General features: G+C 57.2%; 1 protein-coding gene across 4 annotated transcripts; it reads right to left on the bottom strand.

Moving 5' to 3' along the window:
* Positions 1-467: 467 nt before the first annotated feature.
* On the bottom strand, positions 468-15,608 carry NOP14 (NOP14 nucleolar protein). Of its 4 annotated transcripts, none has more exons than XM_027545179.1 (18): positions 14,501-14,583; positions 12,752-12,886; positions 12,168-12,309; positions 10,373-10,515; positions 9,822-9,956; positions 9,054-9,176; positions 7,991-8,122; positions 7,372-7,687; positions 6,626-6,906; positions 6,169-6,254; positions 5,243-5,378; positions 4,064-4,165; positions 3,457-3,610; positions 2,617-2,776; positions 1,990-2,137; positions 1,459-1,577; positions 1,204-1,359; positions 468-959 (listed from the first exon to the last, which is right to left on the bottom strand). In XM_027545179.1, the coding sequence occupies exons 1-18, from the start codon at positions 14,516-14,518 to the stop codon at positions 860-862; spliced, it is 2,586 nt and encodes an 861-aa protein (XP_027400980.1). In that variant the 5' UTR covers positions 14,519-14,583; the 3' UTR covers positions 468-859. The 4 variants fall into 4 exon arrangements, 3 of the variants coding, with proteins under 3 accessions (XP_027400980.1, XP_027400979.1, XP_027400978.1); XM_027545178.1 differs by lacking the exon at positions 14,501-14,583 and adding an exon at positions 15,256-15,568 and having other exon boundaries at positions 476-959; positions 6,776-6,906; XM_027545177.1 differs by lacking the exon at positions 14,501-14,583 and adding an exon at positions 15,256-15,608 and having other exon boundaries at positions 500-959.
* Positions 15,609-15,717: the final 109 nt, after the last annotated feature.

The raw sequence follows: 15,717 nt of genomic DNA, 5'->3' as shown, positions 1-15,717 counted from the left end.
TTATCTGCTGAGGCCGTCCCCAGTCCCCTCCGCCCGTTGGGGCGCTCTGGCCCCAACACTGCCTACAGCTCCACAGATCACTCGACTCCCACCAGCCTCCGCTGGGGAGGTCTGAATTGGTCACCCTCTGTCTCATCTTGCACATGCCCAGTCTGGCCGATTGATCCTCAGATCTCTCGTGGTCACTTCTGTGGCTCGTGACCTCAGGGACAGACTCCGATGTGAGTTCTGGGGCCATTTATAGCTCCAAGGCCTCCGCCACGTGCCCTGGGCCACGAGGGGAGCCAGGACCCTGGGGCACTGGGGCGGGCAGGGAGGCAGCCTTCTGTGCAAGGCTGCAGCCCCAGGGCCACAAGGGTTGGCAGGCAGCTCCTGTGTCCTTACAGACACAGCCCAACCCCTTCCACCTTCCCCAGTGGTCAGCCACCCAAGGCTGGATTAGGGTGACACCAATCACAGCTGCTGGGTGCCAGGAAACAGGTGACTTCTTTCTTTTTTGACTTCCAAACTGTGTGCACACTTGTTTCACTGATAACTGAAAATCAGGTAACGTTATAAATACCACAGCAAATCGCACACAGAGGCGCGTGTGCCTGATTGAGCAGAGATGCTGGCCAGGACCCCGCCGCCCCGAGCCCCATGATGGAGCTCAGGACTGTCTGTAACCACGCCCAGACTGTGTAACCACGCAGTCTATCGGCACGCTGCTCCCGTGGAGGCCTGGTCCCACTTCCACAAGTGCAGTTCGTCAGGAGAGGCTTTTAACAGGAACGAAGTACAGGAGAAAACTCTGCGTTTCACACAGCAGCCCCTCGGTGTTCAGTATACAGTATCTCCTTGTCTTTTTATAACATATAATTTATTTTTTGAACTTCTTCCTCTTCAGAGCCTTCCATTCACCCTCCTGTGTGGCCAGGCTGTTAAAAAGTTGCTTCACTTTTCGTTTTCTTTCCGCATCCCTTAAAAAAAAAACCCACCTTTTGATTACTTTTTGGGGAACATCTTGCCCTTTTTCACATCTGAACCAGCAAGTGAGATCCACGTGGGGTTGGTGACTCAGTCCAGGACACGTGGAGGACAAGTGAGTGGGACATACCCCCAGGCTGCCCTCCGCCCTGGCCTGGCCACGGGGCGCTGGCATCGGGGTTGCGGGAGGGCCCGGCCTCCCCCCATCAGAGTGCCCGCCCCGCCCGCCCCGCTCACCGCTCCATGATCTCCGAGAGCCGCATGCGGGCCAGGAACTGGTTGTCCTTGCGGATCTCCCTGACGGCGCCTTTGAACTCCCGCTTGTGCTTGTGTATCAGCCTCCGCCGCTCCTGCTCCTCCCTGGTGCTGCCCTGCTTCCTGCCGAACTCCAGGCTAAGGGTGCAGAGACCGATGCAGGAGGCTGTCCTGGCGCCCGGGCCCCCCCAAACCCCCGGCCTCCCCAGGCTGGGGTGCTGGGCCCTCGGCACTCACACTTTGACGAGCCGGGGGGTAAACAGTTTCAGCGGCACCGGCTTGCTCTTCTCGCAGACCAGTGGCCGATAGTGCCTTGGCTGGTTTTCCATCTCTGTCAGAACGCTCCGACTCAGCTCCTGCGACGCCGAGAAGCTCACTCAGGCGGCCCACCCATGGGCCGGTGCTCGGCCCTCCCGCCGCCCCTTCCCTGAGCCCCTCGGGGCTGTGGGCCATGGCGGCCTCAGTGCGTGGCCTGGTGGGACCTCAGGCCCACTGAGACCCATAGAGCAACAGAACTGAACCCTGTCCCCCAAGGAGCCTGACAGCGGGGTGGCCCATGGGGAGCGCACAATGGGGACCGACCCCACTCACACGCGGGCGCTCCCGGGCCAGGAGGGCTCCTCTCCCAGCTGCTTGTCGCACAGCGGCAGGCGCAGAACCCCGCTGGCCGGGGGCTCTGGCTGTTGGGAGCATGTGGCGAGGGGCAGCCCCCTGGAGCCTCTGAGCGGAAACACCTGCCCACCTGCCCGCACCCAGACTTGGCCTCACCTGGAGCGTGGGCGGGCAGCAGCGGGTGGCCAGGTGCTCCGTCAGGAGGGCTCGGAGGGGCCGCGCAATGTCGTGGAAGGAGGGCAGGGTGCCATAGGCGAGCACACAGCGCCTCACCAGAGCCAGACACAGGGCCAGGCAGGACAGCCTGCAGGACGAGAGTGGCCCCATCACCCAGAGCCAGCAGCTCCCTGGAGGTGGAGGCCTCCCCCACGCGGGCCAAGGGCCTCCAGGTCAGACACGTGCCCTGAGCAGCGGCCGCGGGGGACGGCAGGAGCTGAAGATGACAACCTGTGTTCCCGAGCAGGAAGAAGGCTTCGGGACAACTGAGAAGAGTGGCTCTACCTTGGTATCAAGTTGAACAACCCACATACATGGGAGAGACCCAGGAAAACTGACTCACTCACTATGACGGCTGAAGCCCTCATCTTAAATAAACCTCACTTTGCTGAACTCATTTGTTAGACCTAATAGCTTTCTGCGGAACCCTGAGGATTTCCCACAGATAAACCCAGTGAGCAGCGGTAACGCAGGGCATCTTCACGGTGCTGGGTGCTGTCCGGCTCCTGGCCTGGCCTCTGAAGTCCAGGCTGGTGCCACAGCCCACAGCCCCGGGCCTGCATGTACCTGGTGTGATTGGCCTCCGTCTCAGTCTGGGCTTTCAGGCCGCCTGCCCACTGGAGGGGGAGGCTTCTCCTCTGCCACGTGGCCATGTCCTCCTCATCAGAAACCAAAAGCAACTCCGAGTTCTTCCCAAGTGCTCTGAAAGGGTGCACCAGAGTGTAACCTGGGTTCCGGGTGGGACAGGGAGAGACGGCCTGAGATCACGGGCTGCAGGCAGGCTCTGCAGGGTGAAGCCTGCAGAAGTTCACTGGACAAGCATGCACTGTGTTTACCACCAGAGATGAGGGGCAGCTCTGGCAGGGGCACCTGGGCCAAGTCCAAGCGCGGCAGTCCCTGCCCTCGTGGGCACGCTGGACTGAGCATCAGCAAGAAGCGACAGACCAAGGAAAAGCAGAGGAGGGTGAGGGGCCCCTCAGGAGAGCCGGCCGGGCGGGGGCAGGATGGCGTCTAACCATATGAAACAAGTGAAAGGCTCGATAAACCGTAACCATTATTCCATCCCCACCCCCAACACTGCTTCCACTCACGACCGACCCGGAACACCACGCTCGCGCGTTTCTGGCGCAGAGTCTGCCACCTGGGGGTCCTTTACCCGCACTCGGCTCACTTGTGCCACGTGGAGAGCGGCTACTGTGCACAGCACGCCCAGTGTGATCCTGACTTCACAGTGAGGCTGTGTGCGCGCGTCCGCACGAGCGGAAAGGCTGCTCTGGATGACAGCGCTTTTGTCTTCTAACTTTCCCACGCTCTGAGCTTTCTACTTTTTTGACTGTGAATTATTTCCCAAGACTTTAAATTTCTGAAGCACAATATACTTGAAAAAGCTTCCTGGAACCAACTCACCTTGGCTCTGCTTGTTTGGAGTTGCCATGTGAAGAATCCCAGCGAGAAAATTGATGAGCTCAGGAATGAACCTCTGGGACAGAGCCACATAGTCCAGGAACACGCAGCACACGAAGAGCCCCTTGACAGCGTCTTGCAGTGACCGCACAGGGCACTGGCGAGGAGTGCAGGGCTGGTCAGGAATGTTCCGGAACGCCTGCTGGCAGGCACCCAGCTTCCCCAGGACTCTGGCCTCCGCGGTGGAGCAGAGGTGGACGAGGGGCCCCGGAGACGGGGCTCTGTGACCACGAGGTCCACCGCTCGTGGGGAACCAGTTATAACCCCCACGGTAAGCGGGCACCGACCACATGCCCATCGAGGAGAAGGAACAGTTTGGACTCTTAAAGCCAGCAGGGGTCTGACGGGATGCTGCACCCTGTCACCCTGTCCAGGGGCCCTGGGAGGGGCACCGCCGGCCTGATGCCACGCCCTGTCACCCTGTCCAGGGGCTCTGGGAGGGGCACTGCCGGCCTGCTGTGTTAGCAGGCCCTTGCAGGGGGGTTTTGTTCAGTCACGGCCCTTGCACACTCCAAGGGGAGCAGGCTCTGATGGGGACTGTCTGACGTACCTTGGTGAGCAGCTGGCTCAAGCACAGCAGCGCAGGCGTGATGACCGGGTGCCAGAAGTCAGAGGTTGGGAACAACATCCCAGCAATTTTCAAGTAAATGAGCTGGAGAAGCAGGCCACCACCCAGATTAGAGGAGGGACGCACAGGACAGCCTGCTGTGCGCCTCTGTGCTGATCACAGAAGCAGACCCCACTCGCTGGGGACAGTGACCCACGCTGCCAGGACACTAGGCCCCAGACAGGCGGGAAGCAGAGGCTGACACCTCAGGCTCGCCACCAACCAGTCAGCAGAAAGGCCACGAGCTGGTCACACAGCCGCGACCCTCACCTCAAAGTTGCCTTTAAACCCCTCCCCAGAAACCCATCGGGAGTCTGGGTCTCTTGAGCATGAGCAGCCCATCCCTGTCCGGCGCCTGCAGTAAAGGCTGTGCTGTCCTTCCCCAGGACCCACAACCGCTCACTGGCTCTGCGAGCATAGGACAAGCGTGGACCCATTTGGTTCGGTGACATCAACTCCTAAACCCTCACGCCAGCCTACAGGTCATGGAGCACTGCAGCCACTGCTCCTGCCCGCAGTGGGGAAGGCCCGGCCCGCGAGCCCAGATGGGGACTGGGGTGAAGCCCAGGTGGCCGGCTAATGCCGGCCTGCCCCGCAGGAAGTCGCTGCAGGGAGGCCAGCTGGGTCCGCTCGGACACGGCTCCACAGGGAAGGGGCCGCGGCTTCCAGGAGGGCTGAAGCCACGGACCCTGGCTCAGGCCCCTGCTTGAGAAGCCTGTTAACCACCAACATGAAGCCTGGACTCGCAGGTTCCTGCCAGCACCGTTAGCTCATTTTCAACCCAGAGAGCAAAGAATGAGATAGTTGAGCAGGATCCCTCCAGTGAGCGGACAGGACAACAGCCCTGGAGTGTGTGAAACCTCAGAAACCTCAGAGCCGTCAAAGCATCCTCAGAAAAACACGCGCCCAGTGTGAACGGCTCTGTTCACAGAGAAAGCAAACCAGGAACTCTGTTCCAAGCACACGGCAGCTCACTGTTAACGGTCAGCACTCCTCCCGGGCCTGGTCCCGTGCGATCCCCGGATGGCCCTGGAGGCGCTGGGCACACACCCCCTAGAAGCCCCCACCCCTCCGTGCCAGGACACCGCACAGGACGGCCGATGTCCGCAAGCCCCCGCTCACCACGTCCAGGCCTGGGAAGGCCGCCCGGCCTGTGGTCTCAACGGTCCCTTCCATCTCGTGCATGGCGTCTCGGAGGACAAATTTCACAGCGTCACTTGCAGACTCAGGAAACATCTGGCAAAGGTCATACAATGGCCTGTTAATCAGAAACACAGGTCAGGGAGGATGTCTGCAGGGAACAAAGATAAGAAACCTCACGTTCACCATTCTGCTGTGGCGTCAGCTGCCTACCACGTTGGAGCCGGAAGCCCTGACTCTTATGCCTGACAGGCCGTGCTGGTGACCCAGGAACTTTTCCAATAGTGTCTGTGATAATCTGGACTCATTTTCACCTTTTCCTAGAATCCTGGTTGTGACTTTCTGGCAGTGGTGGCAGAATGAGTCCCGTCTGCACAAGTCATAGCCCGTGGAGCAGGTCCCGTGTGTCCTGAACCCACGGATGCCTCGCCAGCTCTCCTGGGGGCAGAGGCTGCACAGGGGAGGGCGTGCAGCCCAGGCTGGCCTGGGGTGTCTGCTGTCATCACCCCCCGCCCCCGACTCAGCACCCTGGCCACTGCATCCTGCTCCAGCCAACAGGGCCCCGGAGCCAGTAGCTCTGCCCGCAGGGGCCCTTTTGTACAGGGTGTAGACCCAGCCCAGAGCTCCCACGGGGGCAGGAGCAGACAGCGAACGAAACACATGAGCCAGCAAATACTCCGAACAAGCCTGAAGGGGCGCAGCTGTCACAGGCCCATTTGTTCGGCATTTAAAACACCCCCGTCCAGGGCGGTGGGGAACACGCGGACAGGACTGAGGGCCGGAGCTCGCTGCGGGTGCAGGGCCAAGGCGGCCTCCCCGATGCCGAAGCCACTTTACGACTTCACTAAATGGCACAGAATTTGTTCAACTTGGCCCCTGGTTCCAGATAACCCCCAATTTTCACTCACACAACCAGCTTGTCGATGACGCCGAGGTCTGGCGGGTCGCTTACAGCCAGGTCTCCAATGTATTCCAGAAGGAAGCCGAACAGTTTCTGCAGGAACAGGGTAGGTCAGCGCCCAGGGCGAGCCCAGAGAGCCCCACCCAGGACACCCGCCCCCACACCCTCGAATGGCCGGCGGTGTCGAGGGCTGCAGGGATGGGTGCAAGATGGGAGGCAGGCTGCAGGGTGGAGCGTGCAGGGCCCGGGTGTGGCTCCCTCGGCCGGGAGGCAACACCAGACTCCTGGATGGAGAACGTGACCAGCCCCGCTGTGGTCAGGGAGCGGCTTTACTGGGAGAGGACAGGCGCACGCCCAGCATCCACTCCCCGGAACCCTCGTGCGGGGTAGACTCATGGTGGGTAGTGCCGGGGCTCCCCTCACACCCCCGGGGCTCCCCTCACACCCCTGGGCCTGCCACGGACCCGGAGCCGACACCCATCCAGGCCCCGCTTGCTGGCCCGCCCCCATGGAAAGTAGCCGGCCGCGAATACGGCGAGCGCTCGGTGGCCGTCGGTGCCGTGGCTGCCAGGCCTCTGCCCGCTCCTGGTGCCGCAGGGGGACAGCCAGCGTACTTCCAGCTTTGCTTTGTTCCCCACTGCGAGGCTTGGGTGGTTGCATTTCTGAATTCTCTCCACAACCAAAAGCTGGTCTTCCATTGATTTTCCGGACAGTAAAGACTTCAGTTCCTCACAGGATTCGGGAACTATCAAAATAACAAACAAAAAGCACAAAACACGCTCCACACTTATCTTGTAAAATGAGAACTACTCACATTTCCGGTAACACAAACATGAATACTGAACACAAACTAAGCAACAGAACTCCGTTTGCTTCCCCCACGGAGACAGTTCCGCCCGTATCATAGAAACCCTCTTCTTATGTGAGTATCACGAGTTCCAACAGATCCCCCCGGAGGACAGATTCCCCTGGCAGCCCTCAGCACTGTGGAGTCACACAACGGCCAAGAGGCCGCCCGGAGCCCTGGGGTCAGGCCCGGGGGACGCTGTGGAGAAGGATGACCGAGTCTGTCTGCGAGCCAGGCTGGCACAGACAGGCAGGGTGGGGGTGTGGCCGGGTTGGCCCCGCCCCCTTGCTAACACAGCCCAGCCGGGCAGCCTCGCCAGGTCCCCCCGCTACTCGGAAACCTCAACGCCAGGGGTCTGCCAACCTGCGAAGGTGTAGGGCAGCTGGGCCCTGGCTGCCGCCCGGTCGTCCCTTGGCAGCCGCTCTCCAGGGCTTGGACGCTGATCCCCCTGGAGCTGCGCGCGCACTTCCACACCGTCAGACTCCCGGCCCACAAGGCCGTCAGCGCTGCGGGCGTCCTCGCTGTCGGCGTCAGACTCCAGGTCTGAGTGGCCGTCCGGGCTGTCACTGTCCTCCGGGCCCCCCTCGCTCCAGCCTTCACCCTTCTCCTCTTCTTCCTCTCCGCTGTCCCCACCACTGGAGTCCCCACTTGGCTCCTCCTCGACGTTCATCTTCCCATCCTGCGAACAGAGCGCGGACACCAGACACATCAGTACTCTGGTACAGCAGCCAGTATGGCTGTGGCTGTGCCCGAGGGCTAGGGGCCTGGGGGCACCGGGCCTCTCCCACCCTTTCGAGACCGCTGCGCGTCCGTGGGCTCAAGGCCTGGGACCCGCGCTCTGCGGTCCCTGCCACCAGGACTCTGGGCAGAGAAGCTAGCTGTTTCTAGAAAGACAGTTTCCGTCTGTGGTAAAGCTATTAGGTGAGAAACCAGAAAATCTGCCGCTTTAAATGAAAACCAGGAAAGAAGGCAAACACCTCACTTTGTAAGAAAGCAAGCGCCGGTCATCTGTGTCCAGCACGAAGCCGTCGTTCAGGTCGTCGGCCGACAGGTGCTTTGGTCTCTTGCTGTGCGCATCCTCGTCTCTCCCGAGCATCCTCCGGAGCCTCTCGGCCTGAGCAGGAGGAGGGTTGCTGCTGAGCGCGCGCCGGGCAGGGATGCAGGCTGCCCGGCGCCCCCGGCCTCGCAGCTGCATCAGGCCTGCCCTCTGCTTTCTGTCTTCAGCCAGACAGGCAGCCCTCGGCACGCATCGTATGGAACACTTATTTAACAAAAATAAAAACAAGTATCGCAGCAGAAATACTTCTGGCACAAGGAAGGAAAAACCCTGTTAGACTGAGGTTTCTCTGACCAAGTGACACCCGCCAACCGGAGTGAACTTCACTCGCCGCCAGACCCCAGGACAGGAGCCCAACCCCACGCTGAGGCCTGACACAAGTGGCCGGCTCCGTCTACACCTGAGCACCGGCGGCAAACACCGCAGGCGGCCCCCGGCGGGAGCAGGAACAGCCAGAAGCGCAGGAGCAAGCCTCTATTTTGTGTTTGTTTGTAACATACGGAAAATTTAAAAAACTTTTAAGAGAAAAACGTGAGACAGGAGTGCACTGTATCGCCAGCAGCTGTTTTGAGGTAAATGAATTAGGAAAAAATGTCATTTTTGTTATACTGGGTATTATCTGCTTTTTTTTTTTTTTTTTGCTTATAGTCAAAAATATAGTAAAACAGTATTTCAGGGCTTCCCTCATAGCTAAGTTGGTAAAGAATCTGCCTGCAGTGCAGGAGACCCGGTTCCATCCCTTGGTCAGAAGATCCTTGGAGGAGGGTGTGGCAACCCACTCCAGTATTCTTGCCTGGAGAATCCCATGGACAGAGGAGCTTGGAGGGCTGCAGTCCACGGGGTCAGCCCACGGGGTCACAACAGTCGGACTTATGGACTAAACCATCACCCTCATCACCACAGTAAACAAACAGAAACTTATCCGTAGGCTATAAAGAGCCCACTGATAAAAGGCTTCCCAGGGCAGTGCCCCCAGCCCCGCCAGTACCTCCAGGCGTCTGAGACGCTCCTGCTCCTCCCTGGCCAGCTCCTCCTCCGTTTTCATCCTGTTAGAGGGCTGCGCTTTCATTTCAAAGCCGAGCTCACGAACCATCATGTCATATGCATCAGGCTAGGGCAGACAGAAGAATTTTTTTTAAATAGAAAAGACGTGCACGATTAGCTCCGCACACGTGCAGACCGTGGCTGGGCGCTGCTATGGAAGAGGCCAAACTGTGTCCTGAGTCTTTCTGCTTGTGTGACTGGTCCTGGTCAGGCCTGGCAGACACTTCTGGGCCACATACAAAAATTCTTCTCCAAATACATCTGCTTTAAAAAAACTAACCCTTGCCCATTTAGGCATTAAGTCCCCAAACGGGGTCCTGAGGAAAGAACAGGGAGGTCGACGCACAGATGTGCAGACGGCCACAGGGGAGGCTGGTGAAATACTACTATTTCTTAGAAACCAGTGACTCAGAAGATGGCAGCTTTTTCAACACTTACACTAAAATTCCGATACCCCCTGAAGGTCTTCCCCCACCCCAAGTCTTCCTGATACCAAGAAACCACCATTTTCTTTAGTGTCATTTTTCTGGAATAAATATTGAAATAACTTCCACTTTACTTCCACCCCAACGGAACACACATCAGCTACCTCAATATCAAAGTTCAACAAAACACTCAGGTCCTGGAAAGGAGAGCAGATGCCCGGCTCCCCCTTATCTGTGGAATAAGTGCATGGCTCGAGGCCAGGCCAAGCGAGACGTGTCCGCCCCACCTTGGGCTTCTCCTTTCCGCCTCCACTCTCAGACTTGGGCGTCTTGCAGGCCAGGAGAGCCTGGATTTCTTTCCAGTCTTGGTCTAGCTTCTCTGTGAGTTCAAGGGCATCTTCCCGTTGAGCCTGTCTCTCCCTCTGGGGAAAAAACACAGATGGAACACACCCCATTACTGTCGGTGTCCAGGCCCCACTGGACAACCGCTCAGCCAACACCCACCTTGCCGACTCAAACAGACCATGAGAAAGGAGCCTCTCAGGAGTCCACCAGGCAGAACCAAGTCCCTGCTGTGAGGCTGTTCCTCGACTCCTGATATGCGCCAAAACCAACTCAAAACACCCATCCCCCAAATCAAACTCCCAAACACAAGAAACCATCAGGGTACCTGCCCGATGGCGTTACCACGCATCCTGTGCTCCTAGGCAAGCGACCACTTTCATTACATTCACAGAAAGTTTTAATACAACCTAAAACCGCCCAGCGAGAAAAGGCGGGGGCGTCCCAGCGCTGAGTCCCAGGGCAGAGCTGCCCTGGCACGAAGGAAGCTGCTCACCTTCTCCTGCTTGGACCTGGCAATGAGCTCCTCAATCAGCTCCCTGCGGGACTTGGGTGGCTCCTCGCCCCCGCTGGGCTGCTGGGCGGCCTTCCCGGGGACCGGCCCGCTTCCGCCTCCGAAGTGCGTCGCGGTCAGCTCGGCTGCAAATGGAGCAGAGAACCCCGTGAAGCCCAGGCCCCCCCAGAAGCGGGTTTTGCAGTTGCTCTGCCAGTGTTTCTCCGAGCTCGGTCCTGAGAACCCATTCCACATTCAAGAGGAAATTCTCACTGGGTGGTCACTGAGATCATAGGTACAGCGGCACTTAAACCAGACGAGCCCCTCTGAGAAAGCCCAGAGACACAAGAATGGGTCAGTGACTGGTTCCTCTGCTTCCCAGAATGCTCTGCACATTATAAGGGATCAGTGACTGACTGGTTCCTCTGCTTCCCAGAATGCTCTGCACATTAGAAACCACAGTCACGTAGTGTTCTACTAACTCAAGATTGTTCACAATGTTTTCTGAAAATAAAAATTTATAAACAAGGTGCTAGGACATGAAAGATCCCAGAAAGGATTCTCAAAGGAAAAATAAAATCTGTTGGCACACTTAGTACAGGATTTAATTAGAAAATTTGAGTTGACTTTTAAGATGGAATTCTCCTAAGCAAGGAGAACATGTATTATGTAGTTGAACAAAACAGAATGTTTCCTAATGGTTCATTGTTAAAGGTACAGTAAATATATTTTTAGAAGTTAACAGGCTTTTCTCGTACAAGTTACTTAGATTTTGATGAGCTTAGGACAGGAAGCCTCAAAGGAACAGCTGAGTCCCCAGGACCAACACCTGGAGCTGGACGCTCACTTTCCCCAGCCACCTGACACCACAGCTCCTCGAAGCAACATGGCGGGGGGCTGCCGACTATGTGATAAAGGTCATGCCATCAAACGTACGGGCCCTTCACCCACAGTGCAGGTGAGTGTGCGTTAACAGTGAAGTGTGAAGAGCTCTGAACAACAGAAAGTGCAAAACGAAAGGCTCTCGAGATGAACTACGTTCTCTCTCAACCACAGAGCCTCAGCAGTCGTGCCCACCTCCTGGTACTGTGGATGATCCACGGGCCACCCTCATTCCCAGGCCTCCTGCCCCCGCGTCACCCACAAACCAAAAGGCGGTCATGGGTTTAATGTGTTGGCTTTCCACACACCAGGAAGCAGCAGCTTTTCTGAAGATGCTGAACAGAGGGTATTTTAATCTACAAGGGTGAAATCCTAGTGACACGACCCCGACCTTATAGAAGGGCCCAAGATGATCAGACCCGAGCTGACTCCGAACTCAGTTCAGCTGCATGTCAATGTTAACTCAGTTCAATGTATATCTCCTTCATTACTACCTATAAATAAGCAGCTCAATGTTCCTTTCTCCACAAAACTGCCACAATTGGTTCTGGAGTAAACAAAGCCTAAGAGAACTAGATAAACACTGTCCTGGAACACACTTGGTCAGAACCAATGACTCAGTGGTAGCAAAGCAGAGTGGGTTTGCACAGAAGTGCTGTCCAGGGATTAGCACGGTGGGTTTTACCTACAACGGATGGACAATCTCCCCAATTCTCTGAGCTCATGGGTAAAATGAGCGGGGGTAAAGTTCGAACAAGAGAAAGCATACAGAAGTGCCTTCTCAGCTTACAGAAGTCTGTATATCTTATGGACGCATACACCTTTTGAAAGGTCTGCAGCTGCATTTTCTCGGAGTCTGGGCAGGAATGGCAGGAAGAGCGTCCTGGAGCAGAGCACGCGGGTGCCCGGGCCTCACCTGACAGCGCTCCCCGGCCCTCAGTGTCGCTGTCACTATCGACGATGTCGTTGTGCTTTTCGATATCCGCCAAAGACTGGCCGTAATGAGTTAATTCTTCATCTTCATTTAGGTTGTAGATGCTTTTTTTTTCATGTTGTCGCTAACAGGACAGAAAAAAAGTCCATCTCCTAAAATTTCCATATTCATTTAAAGTTTTAAAAAAATTACTTTTTTCATTTTTGTGCAATGCGTCAATGCTGCTTTAAGATGATTCTGGGTCATTTGAGCAATGATTCAGACAGAAACAGAAGGTAAATAAATCAACCGGCCCATCTAAGGCGCTGGGAAATGGCACTAGGACCTCACCACCACACTCGGACCCCCTCCAGGATGCGTCACTGCTGTGCACTCTGGCTGAGGCATCTCTCCGCCCAGCTGGTGTATGCAGAAGGCTGCTTCCCCTTAGGCCTAGCCAGGCGAGCCACACCATTCATGATTCCCCGCTGTCACCCACAGAAGCGTAACTGAACGAGGGGGACTGGCCTCCTCCTCCTGACTTCTGGGCAAGGAGACAGCAGGGGACCCTCCCCCGTCTCCCCTACCTGCTGCTCCAGAGCAAACCTCTTCATCATCTTCTCCTCCGGGCTGATGCTGCTGTTGTACTCCCCAAAGCGTTTATCTCGGAACACGTTGGACTTATCCCTTTCCTTGTACTCCTTCAGCAGAGTCTGGGTGCGCTGAAAAGCAGATCACAGAACTGTCTCTCACTGGTCCTGGCAACTCTGAGCTCTGATGCTTGGCAATCTGGGTCCCCAGAATGGAGCCACTTCCGCAATGGGACACACTGACGGGTCTAATGAACTGGAAGACACCATTTTTTATGCCTCAGGCCACTGAAACTAACAGTCCAAGAAAGGCCAATCTATTGGCTACAAAAACTGATCTCAATTACTGAGGGGAAACTGCCAGACAATGGAGTCAAGAGACCAGGAACCCAGGGGATTCGCTAGGGAGTGCTGGTACCTTGTGCCTAACACCCAAGGTTACAGCAAAACAACAGCAACCAGAAAAGAGCAGAACAAACGAGTGCTCAGAGGTCACTCTGCCAGGTGAAGCAGACAGATGAGTTGAGGTTGGTAGCTGAGAGAAAGAGAAGCCAGGGAACCAGGAGCTGAGTAGCTCTTTATGTCAACACCACCACCACCATCAATTACAGAGACTGCGGCAGCATTGCCTGTCTTTGGCTGGTTATATTCATATACGTGCCAGTATCTGTATATATGGTCGACAGGGAGGCCTGGTGTGCTGTGATTCATGGAGTCCCAAAGAGCTGGACTCGACTGAGCAACTGAACTGAACTGATTGCTAAAATCTGTGTGTGTGTGCTGTTGCTTCAGTCACATCTGACTCTCTGAGACCCCACGGAGTGTAGCCCGCCAGGCTCCTCTATGGGATTCTCAAGACAAGAATACTGGAGTGGGTTGCCATTTCCTCCTCCATGAGAAGGGAAGATCCTGGATCAAACCCGCATCTGCTGCATTGCAAACAGATTCGTTACCGCTGAGCTCCCAAACCAAAACTCACAGTGCTCTCTGGGTCATTCGTGGACACGCACGTGTTGCCCAGGAGGTGGAGACAAGAGTGAGGACTTAGGACCCCACCGCAGCACCGCCTCCCAGTGCGGGCTCCGGGAGGCGCCTACAGCCTCATCTGAAAAGGAGAGAATGGCAGTTCCTACCTCAGTCTCCTAAGGAGAAAACAGGACACTGAGGCTTAAGTAGGGAAGACACATCTGTCTGTTCTGGAGCTCCTGCTGCCCCCACCCTGCCCCAGCCTGCCCTGAGGTGTGTGGTGGGGGCATGGCGGAGTCAGCGGTAAGACTGTCTTGTCTTCCACTACTGCCAGTTCCTTCAAGTCAGGATGATGTTTGATTCCATTCAAAGATCAGTCGGATCGCACACTGGGACAGCACAGTTTATGAGCCCATGAAGATAGGGTCAGGGGTTACTCCTTTACCCCTTCACCTGCCAGAACAGAGCCTAAACAAGAGCGCTCAGTGGCGTGCCAAGCTTTCCCAGGTGTTTAAACCCAGTGCACACCCTAGCCCTTACCAAATGTGTGACTGTAGGAAATTTACTTGTCCTTTCCGTGCCTTAATTTTTTCACTAACCTACTAATGTCTCCTCCTCAGGATGACAATAAATAGTTAAAACCACCCAGTGAGCATGTCTCAGAAGCTACATAGAGAATGCCAGCAGAATGGAATCTGAAAGTACAGAATAGTCTGGGACAGTGAGCACAAGAAAAGGGATGGCTGTGAGGTTTTCCAAAAAGGTTAGCATTTCAGTTACCTTGCAAAGGACAGTCATGTGCTTCAAAAGTGAAGTTGCTCAGTCGTGCTGACTCTTTGCGACCCCATGGACTGTAGCCCACCAGGCTCCTCGGTCCATGGGATTTTCCAGGCAAGAGTACAGGAGTGGGTTGCCATTTCCTTCTCCAGAGGATCTTCCCGACCCAGGGCTCGCACACGGGTCTCCCGCACTGCAGGTGGATTATTACCGTGTGAGCCCACCAGGGAAGTCCTATGTTGATGCATTCCTTCACCAAGCATCTACTGAGCAGCCTGTGTAATCCCTTATCCTTAAACCAGCAGAGCTCAGTCTCAAGGAAGGCTTAGGTTAAGCGGGCCCCACGGTGACCAGGGCGGCACAGAAGTGATTAGCTATGTCAGAGGAGGCTGGACCTGTGCGCTGGGGCTCCAAGGAGCGACAGCGGTTCTGCAGGGCGATGTCGCCCCATCACACGCAGAAGCAGAGGCAAGAAGGTGCACACACTCCAGCCAACACACGACGCACACACGGCGTCTAACTGCGCCGGGCTGTCCTGAGGGCTCTCTCAGGGGACGCGTCCCACCCTTCCAGCCGCCCGCCCAGGAGGTAGGTACCATTGGCACATCCTATGTACACAAGGGGAACCAGCACCGTCGCCCGCGCGCTGCCGCAGGGGGTCGGGACAGCAGGGCCGCGCGGCTGGTCCGGGCCGGCAGGCAGGGCAGGGGACCCCTCGGAGGACGCCCCCTCCCCGGAAGGCCCGGCTCCCCGCTGACCTTCTGAAGGGCCCGCGCGCGCGACACCCCGGGCAGGCCCACGTCGTGGCGCGTCTTCCTGCCCAGAACCTGGAACTTCTGCCGGTTTACTTTCACCTCGAATGGGTTGGGGTTCGGCCTCGCCCGGCCCCCCAACGCGCCCGCCGGGGCCGCAGAGGCCTTCCCGCGCGCGGCGGACCTGGCCTTCCCCATGACGACACACGCCACACCTCAGGGTGCGGACGAGGAAGAGAAGGCGGCCGCGGCTCGGGTTCCCTCAGCAGACACGTGCGGCTTCGCAGCCTGAGACAGCCGCCCGCATCTCGCGATCACTGAGGCAGCGAGAAGTAGGAACGTTGGGTAAAATACTGCCACGCCCCCGCGCAGCCTTCTCGCCCACAGGCCGAGCGACTACAACTCCCAGCAGGCCGCGCTCGCGCCCAGCACCTCCGCCCCGCGCGGGGCCTTCTGGGAGCGGTCGTG

This window comes from Bos indicus x Bos taurus, chromosome 6 (genome assembly GCF_003369695.1).
Source record: "Bos indicus x Bos taurus breed Angus x Brahman F1 hybrid chromosome 6, Bos_hybrid_MaternalHap_v2.0, whole genome shotgun sequence".
Lineage (NCBI taxonomy): Eukaryota > Metazoa > Chordata > Mammalia > Artiodactyla > Bovidae > Bos > Bos indicus x Bos taurus.
Note: the sequence above shows the minus strand (reverse complement) of the source record. Positions and strands in the feature narration are given on the sequence as shown.